Raw genomic sequence first — 27226 nt, 5'->3', positions numbered from 1 at the left:
ACTGTGTGTAGATACTGTGTACTGTGTGTGTGTAGATACTGTGTGTGTAGATACTGTGTGTGTAGATACTGTGTGTGTAGATACTGTGTGTGTAGATACTGTGTGTGTAGATACTGTATACTGTGTGTGTAGATACTGTGTGTGTAGATACTGTGTGTGTAGATACTGTGTGTGTAGATACTGTGTGTGTAGATACTGTGTGTGTAGATACTGTATACTGTGTGTGTAGATACTGTGTGTATACTGTCTATATATACTGTGTGTACTGTATAATGTCTATATATACTGTGTATATACTGTATAGTGTGAGTGTAGATACTGTATACTGTTTATATACTGTGTACTGTGTGTACTGTATACTGTCTATATATACTGTGTATATACTGTATACTGTGTGTGTAGATATAGTGTGTAGATACTGTGTGTAGATATTGTGTACATACTGTGTAGATACTGTATACTGTGTGTATATACTGTGTGTATACTGTCTATATACTGTGTGTATCCTGTATACTGTGTGTATACTGTCTATATATTTACTGTATACTGTGTGTGTGTACTGTATACTGTCTATATATACTGTGTATATACTGTGTACTGTGTGTGTACTGTATACTGTCTATATATACTGTGTACTGTGTGTGTACTGTATACTGTCTATATATACTGTGTATATACTGTGTACTGTGAGTGTAGATACTGTATACTGTTTATATACTGTGTACTGTGTGTAGATACTGTATACTGTCTATATATACTGTGTATATACGATTACTGTATACTGTGTGTGTACTGTGTGTGTGTGTGTACTGTGTATAGATACTGTATACTGTGTGTAAATACTGTATGCTGTGAGTGTAGATACTGTATACTGTTTATATACTGTGTAGCTACTGTATACTGTGTGTGTAGATACTGTATATTGTGTGTGTGCTGTATACTGTGTATCTACTGTCTATATATACTGTGTATATACTATCTACTGGATACTGTGTATAAACTATACTGTATGTATACTATCTATATATACTGTGTGAGTAGATACTGTATACTGTGGTGTAGATACTGTGTGTGTGTATACTGTGTGTAAAAGCTTTATACTGTGTATATACTGTCTATATATACTGTATACTGTGTATAAACTATACTGTGTGTATACTATCTATATATACTGTGAGTAGATACTGTGTGTGTGTATACTGTGTGTAAAAGCTTTATACTGTGTATATACTGTCTATATATACTGTCTATATATACTGTGTATATACAATCTACTGTATACTGTGTATAAACTATACTGTGTGTAAACTATATATACTGTGTGTGTAGATACTGTATACTGTGTGTGTATATACTATACTCTCTGTGTACTGTATGTAAATAAACTATCTATATATACTGTGTACTGTATGTAAATACTGTATAGTGTGTGTGTGTGTGGATACTGTATACTGTGAGTGTAGATACTTATACTGTTTATATACTATGTGTAGTTACTGTGTGTGTAGATACTGTATACTGTTTATATACTGTGTACTGTGAGTGTAGATACTGTATATTGTGTGTATACTGTGTGTAGGTACTGTATACTGTGAGTGTAGATACTGTATATATACTGTGTACTGTGAGTGTAGATACTGTATACGGTGTGTGTAGATACTGTATACTGTGAGTGTAGATACTGTATACGGTGTGTGTGTGTAGATACTGTATACTGTTTATATACTGTGTACTGTGAGTGTAGATACTGTATACGATGTGTGTGTAGATACTGTATACTGTTTATATACTGTATACGATGTGTGTGTAGATATTGTATACTGTTTATATACTGTATACGATGTGTGTGTAGATAATGTATACTGTGAGTGTAGATACTGTATACGGTGTGTGTGTAGATACTGTATACTGTTTATATACTGTGTTGTGTGTGTGTAGATACTGTGTACTGTGAGTGTAGATACTGTATACGGTGTGTGTGTAGATACTGTATACTGTTTATATACTGTGTTGTGTGTGTGTAGATACTGTGTACTGTGAGTGTAGATACTGTATACGGTGTGTGTAGATACTGTATACTGTTTGTATACTGTATATGATGTGTGTGTAGATACTGTATACTGTTTATATACTTTGTATAGATACTGTGTACGGTGTATGTGTGTAGATACTGTATACTGTTTATATACTGTGTTGTGTGTGTGGATACTGTGTACTGTGAGTGTAGATACTGTATACGCTGTGTGTGTAGATACTGTGAGTGTAGATACTGTTTATATACTGTATACGGTGTGTGTGTAGATACTGTATACTGTTTATATACTGTGTACTGTGAGTGTAGATACTGTATATTGTGTGTGTAGATACTGTATACGGTGTGTGTAGATACTGTTTATATACTGTATACGGTGTGTGTAGATACTGTATACGGTGTGTGTGTAGATACTGTATACTGTTTATATACTGTGTACTGTGAGTGTAGATATTGTATATTGTGTGTGTATACTGTGTGTAGGTACTGTATACTGTGAGTGTAGATACTGTATATATACTGTGTACTGTGAGTGTAGATACTGTATACGGTGTGTGTAGATACTGTATACTGTTTATATACTGTATACGGTGTGTGTAGATACTGTATACTGTGAGTGTAGATACTGTATACGGTGTGTGTGTGTAGATACTGTATACTGTTTATATACTGTGTTGTGTGTGTGTAGATACTGTGTACTGTGAGTGTAGATACTGTATACGGTGTGTAGATACTGTATACTGTTTATATACTGTATACGATGTGTGTGTAGATACTGTATACTTTGAGTGTAGATACTGTATACGGTGTGTGTGTAGATACTGTATACTGTTTATATACTGTGTTGTGTGTGTAGATACTGTGTACTGTGAGTGTAGATACTGTATACGGTGTGTGTAGATACTGTATACTGTTTGTATACTGGAGATGATGTGTGTGTAGATACTGTATACTGTTTATATACTTTGTGTGTAGATACTGTGTACGGTGTATGTGTGTAGATACTGTATACTGTTTATATACTGTGTTGTGTGTGTGGATACTGTGTACTGTGAGTGTAGATACTGTATACGGTGTGTGTGTAGATACTGTATACTGTTTGTATACTGTGAGTGTAGATACTGTATACGGTGTGTGCAGATACTGTTTATATACTGTATACGGTGTGTGTGTAGATACTGTATACTGTTTATATACTGTGTACTGTGAGTGTAGATACTGTATATTGTGTGTGTAGATACTGTATACGGTGTGTGTAGATACTGTTTATATACTGTATACGGTGTGTGTAGATACTGTATACGGTGTGTGTGTAGATACTGTATACTGTTTATATACTGTGTACTGTGAGTGTAGATATTGTATATTGTGTGTGTATACTGTGTGTAGGTACTGTATACTGTGAGTGTAGATACTGTATATATACTGTGTACTGTGAGTGTAGATACTGTATACGGTGTGTGTAGATACTGTATACTGTTTATATACTGTATACGGTGTGTGTAGATACTGTATACTGTGAGTGTAGATACTGTATACGGTGTGTGTGTGTAGATACTGTATACTGTTTATATACTGTGTTGTGTGTGTGTGTAGATACTGTGTACTGTGAGTGTAGATACTGTATACGGTGTGTAGATACTGTATACTGTTTATATACTGTATACGATGTGTGTGTAGATACTGTATACTGTGAGTGTAGATACTGTATACGGTGTGTGTGTAGATACTGTATACTGTTTATATACTGTGTTGTGTGTGTAGATACTGTGTACTGTGAGTGTAGATACTGTATACGGTGTGTGTAGATACTGTATACTGTTTGTATACTGGAGATGATGTGTGTGTAGATACTGTATACTGTTTATATACTTTGTGTGTAGATACTGTGTACGGTGTATGTGTGTAGATACTGTATACTGTTTATATACTGTGTTGTGTGTGTGGATACTGTGTACTGTGAGTGTAGATACTGTATACGGTGTGTGTGTAGATACTGTATACTGTTTGTATACTGTGAGTGTAGATACTGTATACGGTGTGTGCAGATACTGTTTATATACTGTATACGGTGTGTGTGTAGATACTGTATACTGTTTATATACTGTGTTGTGTGTGTGTGTAGATACTGTGTACTGTGAGTGTAGATACTGTATACGGTGTGTGTAGATACTGTATACTGTTTATATACTGTATACGGTGTGTGTAGATACTGTATACTGTTTATATACTGTGTTGTGTGTGTGGATACTGTGTACTGTGAGTGTAGATACTGTATACGGTGTGTGTAGATACTGTTTATATACTGTATACGGTGTGTGTGTAGATACTGTATACTGTTTATATACTGTGTTGTGTGTGTGTGTAGATACTGTGTACTGTGAGTGTAGATACTGTATACGGTGTGTGTAGATACTGTATACTGTTTATATACTGTATACGGTGTGTGTAGATACTGTATACGGTGTGTGTGTAGATACTGTATACTGTTTATATACTGTGTTGTGTGTGTGGATACTGTGTACTGTGAGTGTAGATACTGTATACGGTGTGTGCAGATACTGTTTATATACTGTATACGGTGTGTGTGTAGATACTGTATACTGTTTATATACTGTGTTGTGTGTGTGGATACTGTGTACTGTGAGTGTAGATACTGTATACGGTGTGTGTAGATACTGTATACTGTTTATATACTGTATACGGTGTGTGTAGATACTGTATACGGTGTGTGTGTAGATACTGTATACTGTTTATATACTGTGTTGTGTGTGTGGATACTGTGTACTGTGAGTGTAGATACTGTATACGGTGTGTGTAGATACTGTATACTGTTTATATACTGTATACGGTGTGTGTAGATACTGTATACGGTGTGTGTGTAGATACTGTATACTGTTTATATACTGTGTTGTGTGTGTGGATACTGTGTACTGTGAGTGTAGATACTGTATACGGTGTGTGTAGATACTGTTTATATACTGTGTACTGTGAGTGTAGATACTGTGTGTGTAGATACTGTTGAGGAGAGCCATAAGATGAAATACTTAGTTAACTTCTTGGCAAGGGATTGTGGGAAATATGTGATTTGCCTTACATAATTCAGGTTTCAGGTCATACACATGACACAGATATAAAGGTGGCTGCCATTGCCTGTTTCTCCACACCTTGCCTGGAATGCAAGGAATGTCCAGATGTAAGAAGATACCATATAAGGGAAGACCCCTGGTCAAGCTAGAAGACCAACCCACAGATCAGATGACATCACAGACCAAACCATCAGCATGGATCCACCAGATGACGTCCCTCCCATCACCATCACCATGGATCCATCCAATGATGTCATAGACCCGCCTACAATGACGCCCACCAATCAGCTCATGGACTAACACATTGTTCGACCTACTGACCAATGAACACATCCGGACATGCCCCTTTGCAAGGTTATATCAGAGCAAGCTCAGTTGTAATAAAGGGAGAGCATGGGCTGACTTCTGTCGAGGAAAGATGAATATCCGACTGTGTCTGATCTCATTTTTCAAGCATGCACTCGACACACACCAATTAGACCAGGCAGTAGGCAACTAGTGATCTCTGGTTAAGAGTTCACCTTAACAATACTGTATACTGTGAGTGTAGATACTCTATACTGTTTATATACTGTATACGATGTGTGTGTAGATACTGTGTACTGTGAGTGTAGCTACTGTATACTGTTTATATACTGTATACGATGTGTGTGTAGATACTGTATACTGTTTAGATACTGTATACGGTGTGTGAGTAGATACTGTATACTGTTTATATACTGTGTACTGTGTGTGTAGATACTGTATACTGTGTGTAGATACTGTATACTGTTTATATACTGTGTGTGTGTAGATACTGTGTACTGTGTGTGTGGATACTGTATATACCGCTCCATGTTTTGCACATGGGAAATCTGTCGAAGCAGCAGTGGATATTGTTAATTTCCGCACTGTACATATATATACAGTGTATGTGTGGAGGTCGTGGTGTCGGACGGGGGTGTCCACACGTGTTCCTCAGAGTGGCGTGGACATTGCGGATATCTTTGTGCTCAGTTGTGGCTTCTAGATCTTTCTGTGCCACCTATGGGGTGGGGGGGAGGGTCAGAAACCTAATCCAGGTTGATATTTCATTATTCTTGGTTTCGGCTTTGCAGTGTGGTTTAGTGTAAGATGGAGGGGAGTCCGGACAGAGCCATCTCTAATATGTCCTCAGCAGTGGGCTGCTGCATGGTAGGTGTTGGTTGCGCTGTCTGGGCAGTTGGTGTTGGTTGCGCTGTCTGGGCAGTTGGTGTTGGTAGCGCTGTCCGGCTCCCCCGATGTCCCTGGACAATTAGTCACCTGTGTGAGTGATATCTGTGCGTGGGCTTGCAGGGGACAGGTCTGGACTCTGGTGTAACAGTGTGTCCCTCCCCCGCCTGTGCTCATGGTGTAATAGTCTGTCTCTCCTTGACTGTCCTGTATGTACTACTGGTGGGGGATTGTTTGTTCTTCTCAGCATGGGACTTCTCCAATCCACAACTTGGTAAACAGAACAGAGCCAGGAGTCTAAAGTCCATTCATGTATCAAGTGTCCAGGCGGAGTTGGACTCTTCTGCCCACCTAAGGGTATGTGCGCACGTTGCTTTTTACCTGCTTTTTACCTGCTTTTTTGCTGCTTTTTCTTCTGCGCTGTTTAATGCCAAAATGGATGTGTTCTTCTATTCAAGCAAAGTCTATGGGAATTTGGGTTTCTTGTTCACACTATGTTGTTCAAAATGCTGCCTTTTTGTGGCAGAACTTTGGTCAAAAACTCAGCTTTGCAGTGCAAAACCCAAATGGCAAAAACAATTGACATGTTGCTTCTTTGAAAAGCTGAGTTTTTGACCATAGTTCTGCCTCAAAAAGGCAGCATTTTGAACAACATAGTGTGAACAAGAAACCCAAATTCCCATAGACTTTGCTTGAATAGAAGAACACATCCATTTTGGCATTAAACAGCGCAGAAGAAAAAGCAGCAAAAAAGCAGGTAAAAAGCAGGTAAAAAGCAATGTGCGCACATACCCTAAGGGGCTGATCCCAGGAGAGAAGAACAATGAGACCCATGTTAGTTCAGTTAGTTGGATCTTGGCTGGAGAAGGACTAGGATCTATAGATGAGGCTGGATCCTAGAGCCTGTGTATGGACAGTTACAGACTGGAGATCAGTGGCCAAGTGGGATTGTGTTTTGTTGTTCACTCTGTTGGACTCAAGGAACACATATAAGGACCATTGCTATATTTTCCCTGGCATCGGAATACCGGGCGGTGCCCCTGGATCTTTTGTTTTGTTGTGGACTCCTTGCAGACTTTAAGGATCTATATTTATGTTTGGTGCTTTATCTTTGTGGTTCCAATAAAGCCCTTTGGATTGTTCCTTGGCCTGGCATCCCTTACTGCTCTGCCGCATACCCCGTCACAAAGTGGTTGGCAGCGGCTGGATCAGAGCAGAAAGAATGGAGGACAACGGCCCATTAACATCTGGAATCAGAACCTCAGGATACAGGAACTGGACTGTGGGGAGCCTACAAACAAAGGAGCAACTAATTGAGGCATTGGAAAACGCTTGCCTGCAAGATGGCACCGAGGAACAATTTCCACAGCAAGGGGAGGAAAGATTAGAGGTAAATACCCAAATAAGTCAACGGGTTGTGTGGTATGAGGAGGAGATGGCACTGCTTGGAGATGAGGCCACCATAGAAGATAAGAGGGAGGCCATTCACAGAGCTCAAGAGAGGGCAGCATTGCTGGAGAGGAGATTTGCTGTGGAAGCAGCTAGAGGCTCCAGACAAACTGTAACCACAGCACCCACTATGAGGGAATTCTCCAGAGTGTCCTGCAAGGACTTTAAGCCATTTAATGAAGCTGCAGGTGACATTGAGGGATTCTTCCAGGGCTTTGAGCATCAGTGCCGATTAATGGAAGTCCCAGAAAGAGAGTGAGTCAGACTCCTGGTTGGCCTCTTGTAGGGTGGAGCTGCCGACGCCTATAGAGCTATGGACCCTCAGTGGAATTGTGAGTATGGGGAGATAAAACCGACAATTCTAGAACATTATGCCGTGACCCCAGATACTTATAGGACTCAGTTCCGTACGTTAGCCTTTGATGGGGAAGTGTCTTTCAAGATGTTTGCCAACAGACTGAAACAAGTATGCCATCGCTGGCTGGAGGGAGAGGGGGCCTTAACTTGGGAGACCTTCCTCCAGGTCATCCTAAAAGAACAGTTTTATGCCAAGTGTCCTACTGAGATAAGGGAATGGGTGCGCGAGAGGAGACCAGAGACAGTGGAACAAGCTGCTGCTCTAGCTGATGAGGTACTCACTATCAAACCTCAGTGGAAGAAGCTGCTAGTGGAGGGAGAAAAAATGACCAGCACCCCAACATCAGAGGTTCCTTGTCCTTCAGTGCCCAATGTTCCTCGACCGCCTAGATCACCACCTCATGTGGATACCTGTGTGAATGTGCCTCCAGTTGTTTCTACCACATTTTCTGGAATGCGACGAGGAGAGAAAGTAGAAGAGCGAAGATGTTATAGCTGTGGGCATCCCGGGCATCTGCGGGCCACATGCCCATCTATCCAGTGAGTCATCCTTCAAATCGACAACCACCTCCAGCACCTGCATCTCAATATCAGTCACCAAGGTCTCCTACCCACTTCTCCAAAAGGCAAACTGGAAGGAGTGAGATGTAGCGCAGATGTTATCGATGTGGGCAGCCTGGTCATCTGCAAGCTCACTGTCCAGGTGTTCAGAGGCAGAACAGCTGCAGACCACCTTTTGCCTGTCAATTATCTACAGACACAGTAGGAGAAGAGCTGGATTCAGGCCCTGAAGATTTGCCAAGTGACTCTGATATGTTGACTTCCCTACCAGGAGTCTATGGAGTGCGAGCCACAGTCACCCGTTCTTCTGATCTTCAGCATAAACATCTACAGGAGTTCGTGCTGGATGGCCAAAAAGTTGTTTGCTTTCGTGACACTGGGGCTTTTCTCACCATAGCAGATCCCCGAGTAATTCAACCAGAAACAATTCAAAAGGGACCAGCAATTACCATTGAATTGGCTGGAGGTACTCAGAGATACATTCCAAGAGCGAGTGTGACCCTGGATTATGGCATTGGGGCAAAACAATGCATGATTGGTGTGATGAGCGGCCTTCCTGCAGACATACTCCTAGGCAATGATGTGGGAGATATGCAATGCCGATTTGTGGGTGCAGGAAGCAGAGTTTAAGTGGAGGACACAAACTGGAGCCAAAAATTCAACCTTAAGGTACTGTCACACATAACGAGATCGCTAGCGAGATCGCAGCTGAGTCACCGTTTTGGTGACGCAGTAGCGATCCCGTTAGCGATCTCGTTATGTGTGACACTTACCAGTGATCAGGCCCCTGCTGTGAGATCGCCGGTCGTTGCTGAATGGTCCAGGTCATTTTCTTCAAAGGCGATGTCCTGCTGGGCAAGACACATCGCTGTGTTTGACACTGTGTGACAGGATCACAGTGACTGCTGAGATCGTTATACAGGTCGCTACCGCGACCTGTATTGTTCCTGCATCGCTGGTAAGATCTGACTGTGTGACATCTCACCTGCGATCTCCCAGCGACTTACCTGCGATCCCTATCAGGTCGCATCGTTTTCGGGATCGCTGGTAAGTCGTTGTGTGTGACTGGGCCTTTACATCTTCACCATACACTAAAGAAGATGGAGCCAACACCAAAATGCAGATGGATTGTCCAGACAGGAGGAGCCCTGAGTCAGTGTCTGCATGTTTATGTGTACTTGACAAGCGACCTGTTGAGGTCACTAGTCCGTACACAAATGGAAGGGGGAAGGGGTTGTAACAGCGTCTCCCTCCCCCGCCTGTGCTCATGGTGTAATAGTCTGTCTCTACTTGACTGTCCTGTATGTACTACTGGTGGGGGGATTGTTTGTTCTTCTCAGCATGGGACTTCTCCAATCCACAACTTGGTAAACAGAACAGAGCCAGGAGTCTAAAGTCCATTCATGTATCAAGTGTCCAGGCGGAGTTGGACTCTTCTGCCCACCTAAGGGGCTGATCCCAGGAGAGAAGAACAATGAGACCCATGTTAGTTCAGTTAGTTGGATCTCGGCTGGAGAAGCACTAGGATCTATAGCTGAGGCTGGATCCTAGAGCCTGTGTATGGACTGTTACAGATTGGAGATCAGTGGCCACGTGGGATTGTGTTTTGTTGTTCACCCTGTTGGACTCAAGGAACTCATATAAGGACCATTGCTATATTTTCCCTGGCATCGGAATACCGGGCGGTGCCCCTGGATCTTTTGTTTTGTTGTGGACTCCTTGCAGACTTTAAGGATCTATATTTATGTTTGGTGCTTTATCTTTGTGGTTCCAATAAAGCCCCGTCACATTTGTTTTTTTGGAGGGGGTTTCTCTACCACCTGCATCTTGGGGTAACGTGTATGGGGGGGTCTTGTGTCTGCGCCATTACCTCTGGTTTCATATAAGGAGAGGCCACTAATATCTTTGGCCTCTCTGCGTACAATTCGCTCTCCTTCTGCATCCTCTGTCCCTCTCATATAGGTGGAGACTGATAGTTTGCCCCGGTGGGCAGTGAGAAGCCTGGAGCAGCTCTAGCTTAGGCTTCTCCCTGAGGCTGAGAGACATATCTGCTGAGAAATCTGGTCTTTGTGTCCTCTGATCATGTGCCTCGTCAGGGTCCTCACCTGTCCGGGCATCCACAGTGTGTAGGGACCATCCCAAATCTGAGCCGGTTTGCTGTTCCTGCCATCCCCAGATACTTGGATCCTTCCTTATATCGGTTCCACACAATTATGTTTATGCTCCCGTTCTTTGTCATTGCTCCACATCCGTCCGTCTTGGGCCAATCCAGCTCTTTTTTTATCTTTGCAGTATCTTTCACTGCCCAGGAAGCAAGGCGTGATTTAACCCCCGGCACATCGACCTTTTCTGGTTTCCCTCCTGCCGTCCCATTCCCACTGTCCATTGCTACTGAGGCCATATGTTCTCCAATAAAAGTTCCCTCCAGACGTGCTGGCGGTGTCCTCAGAAATCCTCTCCACACCTATCCACGGTACACAAAATGCTCCACCGGTCACTTCTTAGGCTATGTGTCCACGGTAGAATGTACCTGCGGATTTTTCTGCATGAAAATCCGCGACTTTCGCGGCAAATCCGCACCTTGTTTTGCCGCGGATTTGCCGCAGATTTTTTTTCCCCATTCTATACCCAAAATCTGCACCAAAATCCGCAACAATAATTGACCTGCTGCAGATTTTTCCGGATCAAAATCCGCGGCAAATCCGCCGCGGAAAAATCCGCAGCATGGGCACAGCATTTCCAAAATGCCATAGAAATGGCTGGGAAGTGCCGCTGCTGCAGATTTTCGGAAAATCCGCGGTAAATCCGCGGCAAAATCCGCGCAAAATCCGCAGCGTGGGCACATAGCCTTAAGGTCACTCACAAATTAAAACTGCCTTCCGTGTTTTCCCATTTTTTTGCTCCTTTAGTTGGCTGTTTCTGATGTTACAGATGGATTATTATTAGCATTCCATACGTTTTTCCACTTTTACTCAATACATGAAGTTTCTGTAAAAACTGAATATTTTCATACTTTTGCCCTTTAGTGGCTCAGTGAACAAAACAGTGACATTTTGGGTCCACGGCAGGGAACCTCCTGTTCTCGGCCTCATTGAGATCCTGCGGTCGATCCTTAAAAAGCGACAAAATCCAGAACTTGTGATAACTCTGAGCCCTGATGAGAACAGAACGGGTTATCCGGTCAGGATCTGCCCAGAGGCCGACATCCATCCACCGTAGACACCAGAGGAGATATCCCAGCTGGTCACCAGACCAACACGGGCTACATCCCAGCAGACAATGAGCCTTCAGGCAGCAGATGGGACCCTCACTGAGACCAGAACGGGTCACCAGTAAGCACGTGCCCAGAAGACGACATCTAACCACTGTAGACATCAGAGAACACATCACAGGGAGGCCAATTACCAGATCAACATGGGCCTCTGCCCTGGCAAATGACGAGCCTGCAGACTCCTGCAGCAGATGGGACCCTCACTGATGAGACCAGACCGGGTCACCAGTAAGGATATGCCCAGAAGACCACATCTAGCCACTAGATACAAGAGGAGACATCACAGGGCGTCCGGTCACCAGACTAAAAGCAGGCTCCATTCCGGCAGGTGACAAGCCTTCAGGCAGCAGATGGGACTCTCACTCATGAGACCAGAACGGGTCACCAGTCAAGATCTGCCCAGGAAACGACATCCAGCCGCTGTAGATACCAGAGAAGACATCACAGGGCGTCCGGTCACCAGACCAACACAGGGCTCCATCCTGGCAGACAATGAGCCTTCACTGATGTGACCAGAACAGGTCACTGTTGAGGATCTGCCCAGGAGACCACATCCAGCCGCTGTAAACCCCAGAGAAGACATCCCAGGGCGGCCGTCACCATACCAATACTGGGCTCCATCCTGGCAGACAAGGAGCCTTCACTGATGTGACCAGAACAGGTCACTGTTGAGGATCTACCCAGAAGACGATATCCAGCTGCTGGGCGAAGGGCCGAGTGTGGAGAAATCAGGGGCAGCGCTGGGAATATTCAGTCTGGACAGAAACTTCATGGATTTGAAAATGTAACAATTCTGGAATGTTAATAATTATGTCAGTAACCATAGAAACGCCCGACTTAAAGAACAAGAAACACTGAAACCACAAAATGTGAAAACCAAGATTTTTGTCCTTTTCAGAAGTTTTGTCCACCTCTGTAGAGAGAGTTTCTGACGACGCGGGCTCTGCTGAGCGGACAGCAAGGGAACGCTTTTGGTTTTAACTTTTCTGGGGTCTCGATTCCTGTGTGCCACCACATGAGCCCCCATATCACTTGCAGGAGCAATGGGTTTGGCTCATACAGCGCCTGACATCACAAGTGTCTGTTGCCTGGCCCACTGCTGGTTGCCATGTTCTATATACCACTAGTGAGTAGAGACTGGTCAGTGTGGCACGTGGACATCATTACCTCAGAGCAGCAGATCCTCGTGGCTGAATGGCTTGTGGGCTCAGTGAATGCTTATCTCCACCTCACACTCCAGCCACGAGTTCCCACATCTTTCCTTCCATGCCCTCATTTCCTCCAATGGGTTTTATTTAAATAACAGCCAGAAGTCTGAACGGAGCAAGGTCTTCAAGAGGTCGTCCTGTGACAAGCAAGTCCTCCACTCACCACAGCACAGATCGGCACAGCAGTGGATTGTTATACAATGGAGCGGCAGGTGGAGGCCTCACAGCTCCTCTGCCCATCGGTGCGGGGTTATTCCCACCAAGCAATAGTTCAAACGCCTATTCACTGGACGGCCCCTATGTGGCTTGTGGCTCCGGGTGATCTGAACGTTGTTGTGTCCTCTCTGCCGGTGTGGCTCCGGGTGATCTGTACGTTGTTGCATCCTCTCTGCTGGTGTGGTGCTGGGTCATCTGTACATTGTTGACTCCTCTCTGCTGGTGTGGCTTTGGGTCATCTGTACGTTGTTGTGTCCTCTTTGCCGGTGTGGCTCTGGTTGATTTGTACGTTGTTGCATCCTCTCTGCCGGTGTGGTTCCGGTTTATCTGTACATTGTTGCGTCCTCTCTGCTGGTGTGGCTCTGGGTGATCTGTACGTTGTTGCGTCCTCTCTGCCTCTGTGGCTCCGGGAGATCTGTACGTTGTTGCGTCCTCTCTGCCGGTGTGGCTCTGGGTCATCTGTACGTTGTTGCGTCCTCTCTGCCAGTGTGGCTCTGGGTGATCTGTACATTGTTGCGTCCTCTCTGCCTCTGTGGCTCCTGTTGATCTGTACGTTGTTGCATCCTCTCTGCCGGTGTGGCTCTGGGTCATCTGTACATTGTTGCGTTCTCTCTGCTGGTGTGGCTCTGGGTGATCTGTACGTTGTTGCGTCCTCTCTGCCGATGTGGCTCCGGTTGATCCCTCCTCTCTGCCGGTGTGGCTCCAGTTGATCTGTACGTTGTTGCGTCCTCTCTGCCGATGTGGCTCTGGGTGATCTGTACGTTGTTGCGTCCTCTCTGCCGGTGTGGCTCCGGGTGATCTGTACATTGCTGGGTCCTCTCTGCCGGTGTGGCTCCGGTTGAGCTGTACGTTGTTGCGTCCTCTCTGCCGATGTGGCTCTGGTTGATTTGTACGTTGTTGCGTCCTCTCTGCCGGTGTGGCTCCGGGTGATCTGTACGTTGTTGCCTCCTCTCTGCTGGTGTGGCTCCGGTTGATCTGTACGTTGTTGCGTCCTCTCTGCCGATGTGGCTCCGGTTGATTTGTACGTTGTTGCGTCCTCTCTGCCGGTGTGGCTCCGGGTGATCTGTACATTGCTGGGTCCTCTCTGCCGGTGTGGCTCCGGTTGAGCCGTACGTTGTTGCGTTCTCTCTGCCGATGTGCCTCTGGTTGATTTGTACGTTGTTGTGTCCTTTCTGCCGGTGTGGCTCTGATTGATTTGTACGTTGTTGCGTCCTCTCTGCCGGTGTGGCTCCGGGTTATCTGTACATTGTTGGGTCCTCTCTGCCGGTGTGGCTCCGGGTGATCTGTACATTGCTGGGTCCTCTCTGCCGGTGTGGCTCCGGTTGAGCTGTACGTTGTTGCGTCCTCTCTGCCGATGTGGCTCTGGTTGATTTGTACGTTGTTGCATCCTCTCTGCCGGTGTGGCTCCGGTTGAGCTGTACGTTGTTGCGTCCTCTCTGCCGATGTGGCTCTGGTTGATTTGTACGTTGTTGCGTCCTCTCTGCCGGTGTGGCTCCGGGTGATCTGTACGTTGTTGCGTCCTCTCTGCCGGTGTGGCTCCGGGTGATCTGTACATTGGTGGATCCTCTCTGCCGGTGTGGCTCCGGTTGAGCTGTACGTTGTTGCGTCCTCTCTGCCGCTGTGGCTCCGGGTGATCTGTACATTGCTGGATCCTGTCTGCCGGTGTGGCTCCGGTTGAGCTATACGTTGTTGCGTCCTCTCTGCCGATGTGGCTCTGGTTGATTTGTACGTTGTTGCGTCCTCTCTGCCGGTGTGTCTCCGGGTGATCTGTGCGTTGTTGCGTCCTCTCTGCCGCTGTGGCTTGTGGCTTTGGATGACTGTGTATTTTTCTCCCCAGGTCTTTTCTGTCTTCTCCTCCGGTGACGCCGCCATGTTTGACACATGTGAGTGGAACGAGGAGTGCGATGACCAAACCCGGAGTCCAGGAACCATGGAGCAGAAAACGTCCCGCGCCCAAGAGAAGGTGCGACATTGTCATAGGAGACTCCCGGGTGGGGGAGGGGATGGGGCAGACTGTTTCTACCAGGGACCACGTCGCTGTGCGCCTTCTGCTTATTCCAGGGGCCGCAGTCTGCAGAGTATACAGCGACACCAGTCATATCCTCTCTGTAACTACTCATTATACACAGATCCGGGCTATGTCATGTCTTATCCTCTAGAGCTGCACTCACTATTCTGCTATTACATCATGATCCACATGCCATTAAGGCCTCATTCAGACTCGTACGATCGGGTTTTGATCCGCATTTCATCAGTTGGTGTGTCCAGATCTTCTCCACATCCCAGCCACGGGCCGCAGTGACTCTAATCACAACCAGCCGCTTCTCTGTGATATTTTGCAGATCAGTCATGAAGCACAGGCGTGTGAATGGCTCCAGTTTCTATAATGGAGCCAGGATGCATTACACTTAGCTACAGTTTGTACCCTTGATACATTGCATTCTGGGAATGTAGGACCGCCTCAGTATACACTTGTTGTAGTGTCTGTGCAGCTGGGTTTATGGATATCTGCTGTATGATGGAGTCTTGTACCTGGGCTGGAGTATAACTGTGAGAGGTAACAATAGTGATGGTCTCTCCTCCACATATCAGCAGGTGAATACTAGCAGAAAGAAGCGTCTAAAGAGAAATCGCCAGCTCCTAGAGGTTCTCCGCACCCTCAGCATACCCAGTACACTGCTCCCCGACCTCCCAACTCCTCCAGACGCCACATCACCCAAGAAACGGAAGAAAACCGCCCCAGGTCTGATCAGTGTGGCAGTATCATCTCAAGCGACCGTTCCCGCCTCGTGAGGAGGGAGGGGAAGCGACCGTTCCCGCCTCGTGAGGAGGGAGGGGAAGCGACCGTTCCCGCCTCGTGAGGAGGGAGGGGAAGCGACCGTTCCCGCCTCGTGAGGAGGGAGGGGAAGCGACCGTTCCCGCCTCGTGAGGAGGGAGGGGAAGTGACCGTTTTTTTTATTCCGCAGGTGCATCTATTTCTGAAGTTGCCTCCAGAACTGAGCCCCCCCCAGAATCTGAAGAGCGACTGAGCCGCCAACAGTGGAGAAACAAGATAAAGAATAAGAGGAGGAATCGGAACAAGTTCAAAGTCATGTCAGTGACAGGAGGAGAAACAGAGGGCCAGGAGAGGTTTGCTGGTGGAAATGGGGAAGCAGAGGCCTCAGCAGCTCAAGAGAAAAATTCCAAAAATCAGAGAAGCAAGAGAGACAAATCCCGAGGGAAGCATAATGGGGTTGTGTCTGGGAAAAGAGGCGAGAAAGAGACTCCGTGTCTCGTGAGGAGTTCTGCCAGCAAACGGTTGCAGAAGTCACAATGTCTGACAGCGGTTGACCGGAGGACCCCCAGAGATGCTGTGGCAACTAATCAACCTGCCGTCCACAAGCAGCAAGTAACCCCTCAAGATAGATCTAGACTACAAAAGCTGAAGCAGATAATGCAGCGTAACACCCCAGAGACCCCCGGTGAAGAGGACCCCCATGTAACTAACCGTAAAGGAGAGCAGCCAGAGGCTGACAATCGTGTGGCTGCAAGGGACCTGTCAGCAGAGCTGCGCTCTCGTATGGAGCTGAGACTGAATTCTGCTCGCTTCCGCTACATTAACCAACAGCTGTACGAGTCGGACAGTCATGACGCTGTCAACCTCTTCAAGCAGGACCCAGAAGCCTTCACAATCTACCACAGCGGCTTCTCCCAGCAAGTCCAGCGCTGGCCAGTCAATCCCATCACTGAGATCATCAAGTACATCAAGCACAGGTCAGTGCCATCAGTATCATGACCCCTGGAAATGTAGCTTTTTTTTTTTTTGGTGGGGGGGGGGGGTCCCATGGCTCAGGGACACGGTGCTAATGCAACTGTGGCTGATGGTAGTGATGGATTTTCCGCCGTTGATTCCTTTATAGCAACAACATCCATTGTTCATAAACTAAATGCTCTACATTGCCAACCAGCTGCAGCGAAGACTCAAATATTGTATGAAGAGAAGAAGGATTGTGTGTCCACTGTGAGTGTGGTGTCCACCTCTGGTAAGTCCTGGAGCCGCCACTTGTGCCATATCCTCCTCTGGTTAGCCCTGGAGCTGCCGCCTCCTCTGGTTAGCCCTGGAGCTGCCGCCTCCTCTGGTTAGCCCTGGAGCCGCCGCCTCCTCTGGTTAGCCCTGGAGCCGCCGCCGCCTCCTCCTCTGGTTAGCCCTGGAGCCGCCGCCTCCTCCTCTGGTTAGCCCTGGAGCCGCCACCTCCTCCTCTGGTTAGCCCTGGAGCCGCCGCCTCCTCTGGTTAGCCCTGGAGCCGCCGCCTCCGCCTCTGGTTAGCCCTGGAGCCGCCGCCGCCGCCTCTGGTTAGCCCTGGAGCCGCCGCCGCCTCCTCTGGTTAGCCCTGGAGCCGCCGCCGCCGCCTCTGGTTAGCCCTGGAGCCGCCGCCTCTGGTTAGCCCTGGAGCCGCCGCCTCTGGTTAGCCCTGGAGCCTCCGCCTCTGGTTAGCCCTGGAGCCGCCGCCGCCGCCTCTGGTTAGCCCTGGAGCCGCCGCCGCCTCCTCTGGTTAGCCCTGGAGCCGCCGCCGCCGCCTCTGGTTAGCCCTGGAGCCGCCGCCTCTGGTTAGCCCTGGAGCCGCCGCCTCTGGTTAGCCCTGGAGCCGCCGCCGCCTCTGGTTAGCCCTGGAGCCGCCGCCGCTTCTGGTTAGCCCTGGAGCCGCCGCCGCCTCTGGTTAGCCCTGGAGCCGTCGCCTCCTCTGGTTAGCCCTGGAGCCGCCGCCTCCTCTGGTTAGCCCTGCAGCCGCCGCCGCTTCTGGTTAGCCCTGCAGCCGCCGCCGCCTCTGGTTAGCCCTGGAGCCGCTGGTTAGCTCGTGTATTCTTTGCTGGTCCTGCCTCTGTGGTCATGTGATGCTCTCACTCTTCTAGGCCATCCTCCCTGGAGATCGCTGATTTCGGCTGTGGAGACGCCCTCTTGGCCCGCAGTGTGAGGAACAGGGTACATTCCTTTGACCTGGTGGCGCTAAATGAACATGTGACTGTATGCAACATGGCCAAGGTACATAGCTTCCCAACATGCCTCACTTCTACAGGATGGGTGACATTTAGGGAGGGGTCCTGTCAGGATATACAGAGATGAGGCTTTCTGCCCACAGGGAGAGTCTGCTTCTGCAGCCGGTCCTGCCTGTCTCTGCAGCCGCTCCTTCCTGTCTCTGCGGCCGCTCCTGCCTGTCTCTGCGGCCGCTCCTGCCTGTCTCTGCGGCCGCTCCTGCCTGTCTCTGCGGCCGCTCCTGCCTGCCTCTGACTGTCTCTCTTACCTCAGGTGCCGCTGCTGGACAGTTCAGTGGACATCGCCGTCTTTTGTCTCTCTTTGATGGGCAAGAATCTCTCGGCTTTCCTGGAGGAAGCAAATCGCGTCTTAAAGCCGGAGTGAGTATCTGATGTGTAGTGTCACACGTGATCTCATCATCTTGTGGCTGTAGTGTGTGTGTGTGTGTGTGTGTGTATATATAACATAATATATATATATACACACACACACACACGCAGTCATAACCCACCAGAGGGCGTTATATATATATATATATATATATATATATTATAATATAATAATATAATCTCTGCTGACACATGCACTAGCTGTACAGGATCTCTGCAGGACGCCCTCTGGTGGGGTATGACTGCCGTCCTCTCTCACGGAGTGTTAATCACTGCTGCACCCCTTGTTACATTCTATGTCCATTTCATATTTCTGTCTCTCTATGGAATGTAAACTCTCTGCTTTTTTAGAGGTGTTACTTAGTACAGCACTTAATACGGAGGTGAGCAACATATATACTTATCGTATATGACACAGAAGGGTGGTAGAAAGATGACATCTAGGGTTGTGCAGAACTGTGGAGGGGACAGGTAGGTGATAGAGATGAGGAGATGTAGGGTGGTGCAGAACTGTGGAGAGGATAGGCAGAGTGATACACAGATGATGAGGAGATGTAGGGTGGTGCAGAACTGTGGAGAAGATGGGTAGGTGATAGACAGATGATGGAGGAGGAGATGTAGAGCAGTGCAGCACTGTGGAGAAGATGGGTAGGTGATAGACAGAGACGGGAGGATATGTAGGGTGGTGCAGAACTGTTGAGAGGACGGGTAGGTGATAGAGATGAGGGAGGAGATGTAGGGTGGTGCAGAACTGTGGAGAAGATGGGTAGGTGATAGACAGAGATGGAAGGAGATGTAGGGGGTGCAGCACTGTGGAGAAGATGGGTAGGTGATAGATGATGGAGGAGGTGCAGCACTGAGGTTCTCTCTCACCCTCTTTGTATTTACAGTGGGGTGTTGCTTGTTGCCGAGGTGAGCAGTCGATTTGAGGATGTCAGACAGTTCCTTAATGCGATGTCACAGTTGGGCTTCAAGAGTGTCAATAAGGTAATGCCTTCACCTTGTGATATCTGATTTAGGCAGATAAAAACAATTCCACCCCATATTAACTCCTCATGCCTCAGCAAACAGGCAGAGCTCGCTGCGCCCTCGGTCACTCGGTAGACAAGTGACAATACGGGGACGGTCACCAGAACTTGTTGGGTCTGGATTATAAATCATGATCAATGTGGGGGAGCCGTGATGTGGGCAGTGATTACCGGACGCTGCCGCACGGCTCTGTCCTGGGTGGGGTAATGATTTATTACCGGACGCTGCCGCACGGCTCTGTCCTGGGTGGGGTAATGATTTATTACCGGACGCTGCCGCACGGCTCTGTCCTGGGTGGGGTAATGATTTATTACCGGACGCTGCCGCACGGCTCTGTCCTGGGTGGGGTAATGATTTATTACCGGACGCTGCCGCACGGCTCTGTCCTGGGTGGGGTAATGATTTATTACCGGACGCTGCCGCACGGCTCTGTCCTGGGTGGGGTAATGATTTATTACCGGACGCTGCCGCACGGCTCTGTCCTGGGTGGGGTAATGATTTATTACCGGACGCTGCCGCACGGCTCTGTCCTGGGTGGGGTAGTGATTTATTACTGGACGCTGCCGCACGGCTCTGTCCTGGGTGGGGTAATGATTTATTACCGGACGCTGCCGCACGGCTCTGTCCTGGGTGGGGTAATGATTTATTACCGGACGCTGCCGCACGGCTCTGTCCTGGGTGGGGTAATGATTTATTACCGGACGCTGCCGCACGGCTCTGTCCTGGGTGGGGTAATGATTTATTACTGGACTCTGCCGCACGGCTCTGTCCTGGGTGGGGTAATGATTTATTACCGGACGCTGCCGCACGGCTCTGTCCTGGGTGGGGTAATGATTTATTACTGGACTCTGCCGCACGGCTCTGTCCTGGGTGGGGTAATGATTTATTACTGGACTCTGCCGCACGGCTCTGTCCTGGGTGGGGTAATGATTTATTACTGGACGCTGCCCCACGGCTCTGTCCTGGGTGGGGTAATGATTTATTTCTGGACGCTGCCGCACGGCTCTGTCCTGGGTGGGGTAATGATTTATTACCAGGCGCTGCCGCACGGCTCTGTCCTGGGTGGGGTAATGATTTATTACCGGACTCTGCCGCACGGCTCTGTCCTGGGTGGGGTAATGATTTATTACCGGACGCTGCCGCACGGCTCTGTCCTGGGTGGGGTAATGATTTATTACTGGACTCTGCCGCACGGCTCTGTCCTGGGTGGGGTAATGATTTATTACTGGACTCTGCCGCACGGCTCTGTCCTGGGTGGGGTAATGATTTATTACTGGACGCTGCCCCACGGCTCTGTCCTGGGTGGGGTAATGATTTATTTCTGGACGCTGCCGCACGGCTCTGTCCTGGGTGGGGTAATGATTTATTACTGGACTCTGCCGCACGGCTCTGTCCTGGGTGGGGTAATGATTTATTACCGGACGCTGCCGCACGGCTCTGTCCTGGGTAGGGTAATGATTTATTACTGGACTCTGCCGCACGGCTCTGTCCTGGGTGGGGTAATGATTTATTACCGGACGCTGTCGCACAACTCTGTCCTGGGTGGGGTAATGATTTATTACCGGACGCTGCCCCACGGCTCTGTCCTGGGTGGGGTAATGATTTATTACCGGACGCTGCCGCACGGCTCTGTCCTGGGTGGGGTAATGATTTATTACCGGACGTTGCCGCACGGCTCTGTCCTGGGTGGGGTAATGATTTATTACCGGACGCTGCCGCACGGCTCTGTCCTGGGTGGGGTAATGATTTATTACCGGACGCTGCCGCACGGCTCTGTCCTGGGTGGGGTAATGATTTATTACCGGACGCTGCCGCACGGCTCTGTCCTGGGTAGGGTAATGATTTATTACTGGACTCTGCCGCACGGCTCTGTCCTGGGTGGGGTAATGATTTATTACCGGACGTTGCCGCACGGCTCTGTCCTGGGTGGGGTAATGATTTATTACCGAACGCTGCCGCACGGCTCTGTCCTGGGTGGGGTAATGATTTATTACCGGACGCTGCCGCACGGCTCTGTCCTGGGTGGGGTAATGATTTATTACCGGACGCTGCCGCACGGCTCTGTCCTGGGTGGGGTAATGATTTATTACTGGACTCTGCCGCACGGCTCTGTCCTGGGTGGGGTAATGATTTATTACCGGACGTTGCCGCACGGCTCTGTCCTGGGTGGGGTAATGATTTATTACCGGACGCTGCCCCACGGCTCTGTCCTGGGTGGGGTAATGATTTATTACCGGACGTTGCCGCACGGCTCTGTCCTGGGTGGGGTAATGATTTATTAGCGGACGCTGCCGCACGGCTCTGTCCTGGGTGGGGTAATGATTTATTACCGGACGCTGCTGCACGGCTCTGTCCTGGGTGGGGTAATGATTTATTACCGGACGCTGCCGCACGGCTCTGTCCTGGGTGGGGTAATGATTTATTACCGGACGCTGCCCCACGGCTCTGTCCTGGGTGGGGTAATGATTTATTACTGGACGCTGCCCCACGGCTCTGTCCTGGGTGGGGTAATGATTTATTACCGGACGCTGCCCCACGGCTCTGTCCTGGGTGGGGTAATAATTTATTACTGGACGCTGCCCCACGGCTCTGTCCTGGGTGGGGTAATGATTTATTACTGGACGCTGCCCCACGGCTCTGTTCTGGGTGGGGTAATGATTTATTACCGGACGCTGCCGCACGGCTCTGTCCTGGGTGGGGTAATGTTTTATTACCGGACGCTGCCGCACGGCTCTGTCCTGGGTGGGGTAATGATTTATTACTGGACGCTGCCCCACGGCTCTGTTCTGGGTGGGGTAATGATTTATTACTGGACGCTGCCGCACGGCTCTGTCCTGGGTGGGGTAATGTTTTATTACCGGACGCTGCCGCACGGCTCTGTCCTGGGTGGGGTAATGATTTATTACTGGACGCTGCCGCACGGCTCTGTCCTGGGTGGGGTAATGATTTATTACCGTACGCTGCCGCACGGCTCTGTCCTGGGTGGGGTAATGATTTATTACTGGACGCTGCCCCACGGCTCTGTCCTGGGTGGGGTAATGATTTATTACTGGACGCTGCCGCACGGCTCTGTCCTGGGTGGGGTAATGATTTATTACTGGACGCTGCCCCACGGCTCTGTCCTGGGTGGGGTAATGATTTATTACTGGACGCTGCCGCACGGCTCTGTCCTGGGTAGGGTAATGATTTATTACTGGACGCTGCCCCACGGCTCTGTTCTGGGTGGGGTAATGATTTATTACTGGACGCTGCCGCACGGCTCTGTCCTGGGTAGGGTAATGATTTATTACTGGACGCTGCCCCACGGCTCTGTTCTGGGTGGGGTAATGATTTATTACTGGACGCTGCCGCACGGCTCTGTCCTGGGTGGGGTAATGATTTATTACTGGACGCTGCCGCACGGCTCTGTCCTGGGTGGGGTAATGATTGATTTCCGGGCAGTGGAGGCTAGTGACATGCTGACGTAGACTTGCACTTTGGTGATTACTGTTTATTTCTCATCTCCAGAACACAGAAAATTCGCATTTCTTCCTCTTTGAATTCAATAAGACAGGACGAGCGCGAGATGCGGCCAAACATCCGGGCCTCCAGCTGAAGCCGTGCCTGTACAAGAAGAGATGAGCGCCGCTCTGAGGCCAAACATCCGGGCCTACAGTTGAAGCCGTGCCTGTACAAGAAGAGTTGAGCGCCGCTCTGCGGCCACTCAAGAAAATCAACTATGCTGCACAAATAAATTATATTTTAGAATATTTATTTTAATTTGGATGTGGATGCCTCATGCCTCGTTTTACCTATTCATCCATGACAGCCTCATTGTGTGTTGGGCTTTGAATGATGTATGCACAGAATACTTCTCGTCGTACGACGTACTGGGCTCTGAATGATTTATACAGAGAACTTGTCTCATGGTACGGCGTGCTGGGCTCCGAGTGATGTATGCAGAGACCTCGTCTAATGGTACGGTGTGCTGGGCTCCGAGTGATGTATGCAGAGACCTCGTCTAATGGTACGGTGTGCTGGGCTCCGAGTGATGTATGCAGAGACCTCGTCTAATGGTACGGCGTGCTGGGCTCCGAGTGATGTATGCAGAGACCTCGTCTAATGGTACGGCGTGCTGGGCTCCGAGTGATGTATGCAGAGACCTCGTCTAATGGTACGGTGTGCTGGGCTCCGAGTGATGTATGCAGAGACCTCGTCTAATGGTACGGTGTGCTGGGCTCCGAGTGATGTATGCAGAGACCTCGTCTAATGGTACGGTGTGCTGGGCTCCGAGTGATGTATGCAGAGACCTCGTCTAATGGTACGGCGTGCTGGGCTCCGAGTGATGTATGCAGAGACCTCGTCTAATGGTACGGCGTGCTGGGCTCCGAGTGATGTATGCAGAGACCTCGTCTAATGGTACGGTGTGCTGGGCTCCGAGTGATGTATGCAGAGACCTCGTCTAATGGTACGGTGTGCTGGGCTCCGAGTGATGTATGCAGAGACCGCGTCTAATGGTACGGTGTGCTGGGCTCCGAGTGATGTATGCAGAGACCTCGTCTAATGGTACGGTGTGCTGTGCTCCGAGTGATGTATGCAGAGACCTCGTCTAATGGTACGGTGTGCTGGGCTCCGAGTGATGTATGCAGAGACCGCGTCTAATGGTACGGTGTGCTGGGCTCCGAGTGATGTATGCAGAGACCTCGTCTAATGGTACGGTGTGCTGGGCTCCGAGTGATGTATGCAGAGACCTCGTCTAATGGTACGGTGTGCTGGGCTCCGAGTGATGTATGCAGAGACCTCGTCTAATGGTACGGTGTGCTGGGCTCCGAGTGATGTATGCAGAGACCGCGTCTAATGGTACGGTGTGCTGGGCTCCGAGTGATGTATGCAGAGACCGCGTCTAATGGTACGGTGTGCTGGGTTCCGAGTGATGTATGCAGAGACCGCGTCGCATGGTACGGTGTGCTGGGCTCCGAGTGATGTATGCAGAGACCTCGTCGCATGGTACGGTGTGCTGGGCTCCGAGTGATGTATGCAGAGACCGCGTCTAATGGTACGGTGTGCTGGGCTCCGAGTGATGTATGCAGAGACCGCGTCGCATGGTACGGTGTGCTGGGCTCCGAGTGATGTATGCAGAGAACTTGTCTAATGGTACGGTGTGCTGGGCTCCGAGTGATGTATGCAGAGACCGCGTCGCATGGTACGGTGTGCTGGGCTCCGAGTGATGTATGCAGAGAACTTGTCTCATGGTACGGTGTGCTGGGCTCCGAGTGATGTATGTGTGGCGCCACAGAGGTACTGCACCTCAGCCAGAGGTGTTATATCCCATCCTTGGTAAGAAGGGCGTCATCTATCGGTTCAATGACAAAACCTGCACACACCAATTGTTAGGTCACACACTGGGTCAGGGTTTAAAGCAGGTACTCCATTAATGCTGAGAAGCAGCGACCAGTATACCTGGTTATGGAGCCTTAAGTCCCATTCACTGGCCTGAAGGGGTGGAGCCTGGCAGGGGGGAGTGTAGGAGGAGTCAGTGGGTCAGTTAGAAAAACCGGATAGTTCAAGTTTGAACCAGACAGTCTGTGAGGAAGGGTCAGTGTGAGGCAGTCTGTCAGAGAAGTGACAGGGGACAGGAAGATCTAGTCAGAGAGGAGTGTAGCCAAAAGAAAGTTTTAGGTGAAGATCCTGGGGTCTTGTTAGGTCCAGGTGACACCGATTGAAGGGATTCCAGAGTGCCACGGATGTGCGGGAGGCCTCCGTGGACTTGTTCCACCAAGAACACCGGGGTGGAGGAATCTGGTCGCAATAATGCGGACGGACCCCAGGCTAAAGAAGAAAGACATTTCCTTTAGCAATCCGACGGTCCCGGAAGGTTGCTTCAGGCACCCGAGGCCACGACCTGCCACCCATCCCCTTCAAACGGGGGAGCAATAAAAGGACTGAGGTCAGACCGAGAGTACACTCATTTCTCCCACGTCCATAACACATGGTCTAGAATAGACTATTTTCTACTAACACAGGGTCTACTCAACAAAATGAGGAGGATCGACATACACGATCTGGTGATATCAGATCACGCCCCATTACTCCTAGACCTAGAAGAAACCTACCCCAAGGGAACAGACATACTGTGGAGATTCCCTTCACACTTAGCCCAGGACGAGAACTTCCAAAAACTGGTGAAAATGTGGTGGCAGGAATATACATGGGATAATAAGGCGCATGAGGAGAACTCCCATTTTTACTGGGACGCAGCTAAGGCAGTACTAAGGGGAAGAATAATGGGATATGTGAAAGCATTGCGAAACAAAACAACTAAAGCATACACTGAAGCCAGCAGAAGCATACACTGAAGCCAGCAGAAGGACCAGAGAAGCACACACTGAAGCCAGCAGAAGGCCCAGAGAAGCATACACTGAAGCCAGCAGAAGGACCAGAGAAGCATACACTGAAGCCAGCAGAAGGCCCAGAGAAGCACACACTGAAGCCAGCAGAAGGACCAGAGAAGCACACACTGAAGCCAGCAGAAGGACCAGAGAAGCACACACTGAAGCCAGCAGAAGGACCAGAGAAGCACACACTGAAGCCAGCAGAAGGCCCAGAGAAGCATACACTGAAGCCAGGAGAAGGCCCAGAGAAGCATACACTGAAGCCAGCAGAAGGACCAGAGAAGCACAAACTGAAGCCAGCAGAAGCATACACTGAAGCCAGCAGAAGGCCCAGAGAAGCATACACTGAAGCCAGCAGAAGCATACACTGAAGCCAGCAGAAGCATACACTGAAGCCAGCAGAAGGCCCAGAGAAGCATACACTGAAGCCAGCAGAAGGCCCAGAGAAGCATACACTGAAGCCAGCAGAAGGACCAGAGAAGCATACACTGAAGCCAGCAGAAGGCCCAGAGAAGCATACACTGAAGCCAGCAGAAGCATACACTGAAGCCAGCAGAAGGCCCAGAGAAGCATACACTGAATCCAGCAGAAGCATACACTGAAGCCAGCAGAAGGCCCAGAGAAGCATACACTGAAGCCAGCAGAAGGACCAGAGAAGCATACACTGAAGCCAGCAGAAGGACCAGAGAAGCACACACTGAAGCCAGCAGAAGCATACACTGAAGCCAGCAGAAGGCCCAAAGAAGCATACACTGAAGCCAGCAGAAGGACTAGAGAAGCATACACTGAAGCCAGCAGAAGGCCCAGAGAAGCATACACTGAAGCCAGCAGAAGGACCAGAGAAGCATACACTGAAGCCAGCAGAAGGCCCAGAGAAGCATACACTGAAGCCAGCAGAAGGACCAGAGAAGCATACACTGAAGCCAGCAGAAGGACCAGAGAAGCATACACTGAAGCCAGGAGAAGGCCCAGAGAAGCATACACTGAAGCCAGGAGAAGGCCCAGAGAAGCATACACTGAAGCCAGCAGAAGGACCAGAGAAGCATACACTG

General features: G+C 49.1%; 1 protein-coding gene across 4 annotated transcripts in view; it reads left to right on the top strand.

Moving 5' to 3' along the window:
* Positions 1-23566, top strand: part of RRP8 (ribosomal RNA processing 8) — a 28786-nt gene extending 5220 nt beyond the window's left edge. Inside the window, exons 2-10 of one of the 4 annotated variants that reach the window (XM_075337736.1) lie at positions 5139-5475; positions 15212-15337; positions 15967-16117; positions 16341-17127; positions 18265-18394; positions 18659-18765; positions 19665-19761; positions 23311-23406; positions 23471-23566. In XM_075337736.1, coding sequence (XP_075193851.1) covers positions 5461-5475; positions 15212-15337; positions 15967-16117; positions 16341-17127; positions 18265-18394; positions 18659-18765; positions 19665-19761; positions 23311-23406; positions 23471-23488 — 1527 coding nt within the window. In that variant the 5' untranslated portion in view covers positions 5139-5460 and the 3' untranslated portion in view covers positions 23489-23566. Of the gene's footprint in view, positions 1-5138; positions 5476-15211; positions 15338-15966; positions 16118-16340; positions 17128-18264; positions 18395-18658; positions 18766-19664; positions 19762-23310 lie in introns of all 4 variants that reach the window. The other 3 variants (XM_075337737.1, XM_075337735.1, XM_075337738.1) reach the window with 3 other exon arrangements.
* Positions 23567-27226: the final 3660 nt, after the last annotated feature.

This window comes from Anomaloglossus baeobatrachus, chromosome 2, assembly GCF_048569485.1.
Source record: "Anomaloglossus baeobatrachus isolate aAnoBae1 chromosome 2, aAnoBae1.hap1, whole genome shotgun sequence".
Lineage (NCBI taxonomy): Eukaryota > Metazoa > Chordata > Amphibia > Anura > Aromobatidae > Anomaloglossus > Anomaloglossus baeobatrachus.
Note: the sequence above shows the minus strand (reverse complement) of the source record. Positions and strands in the feature narration are given on the sequence as shown.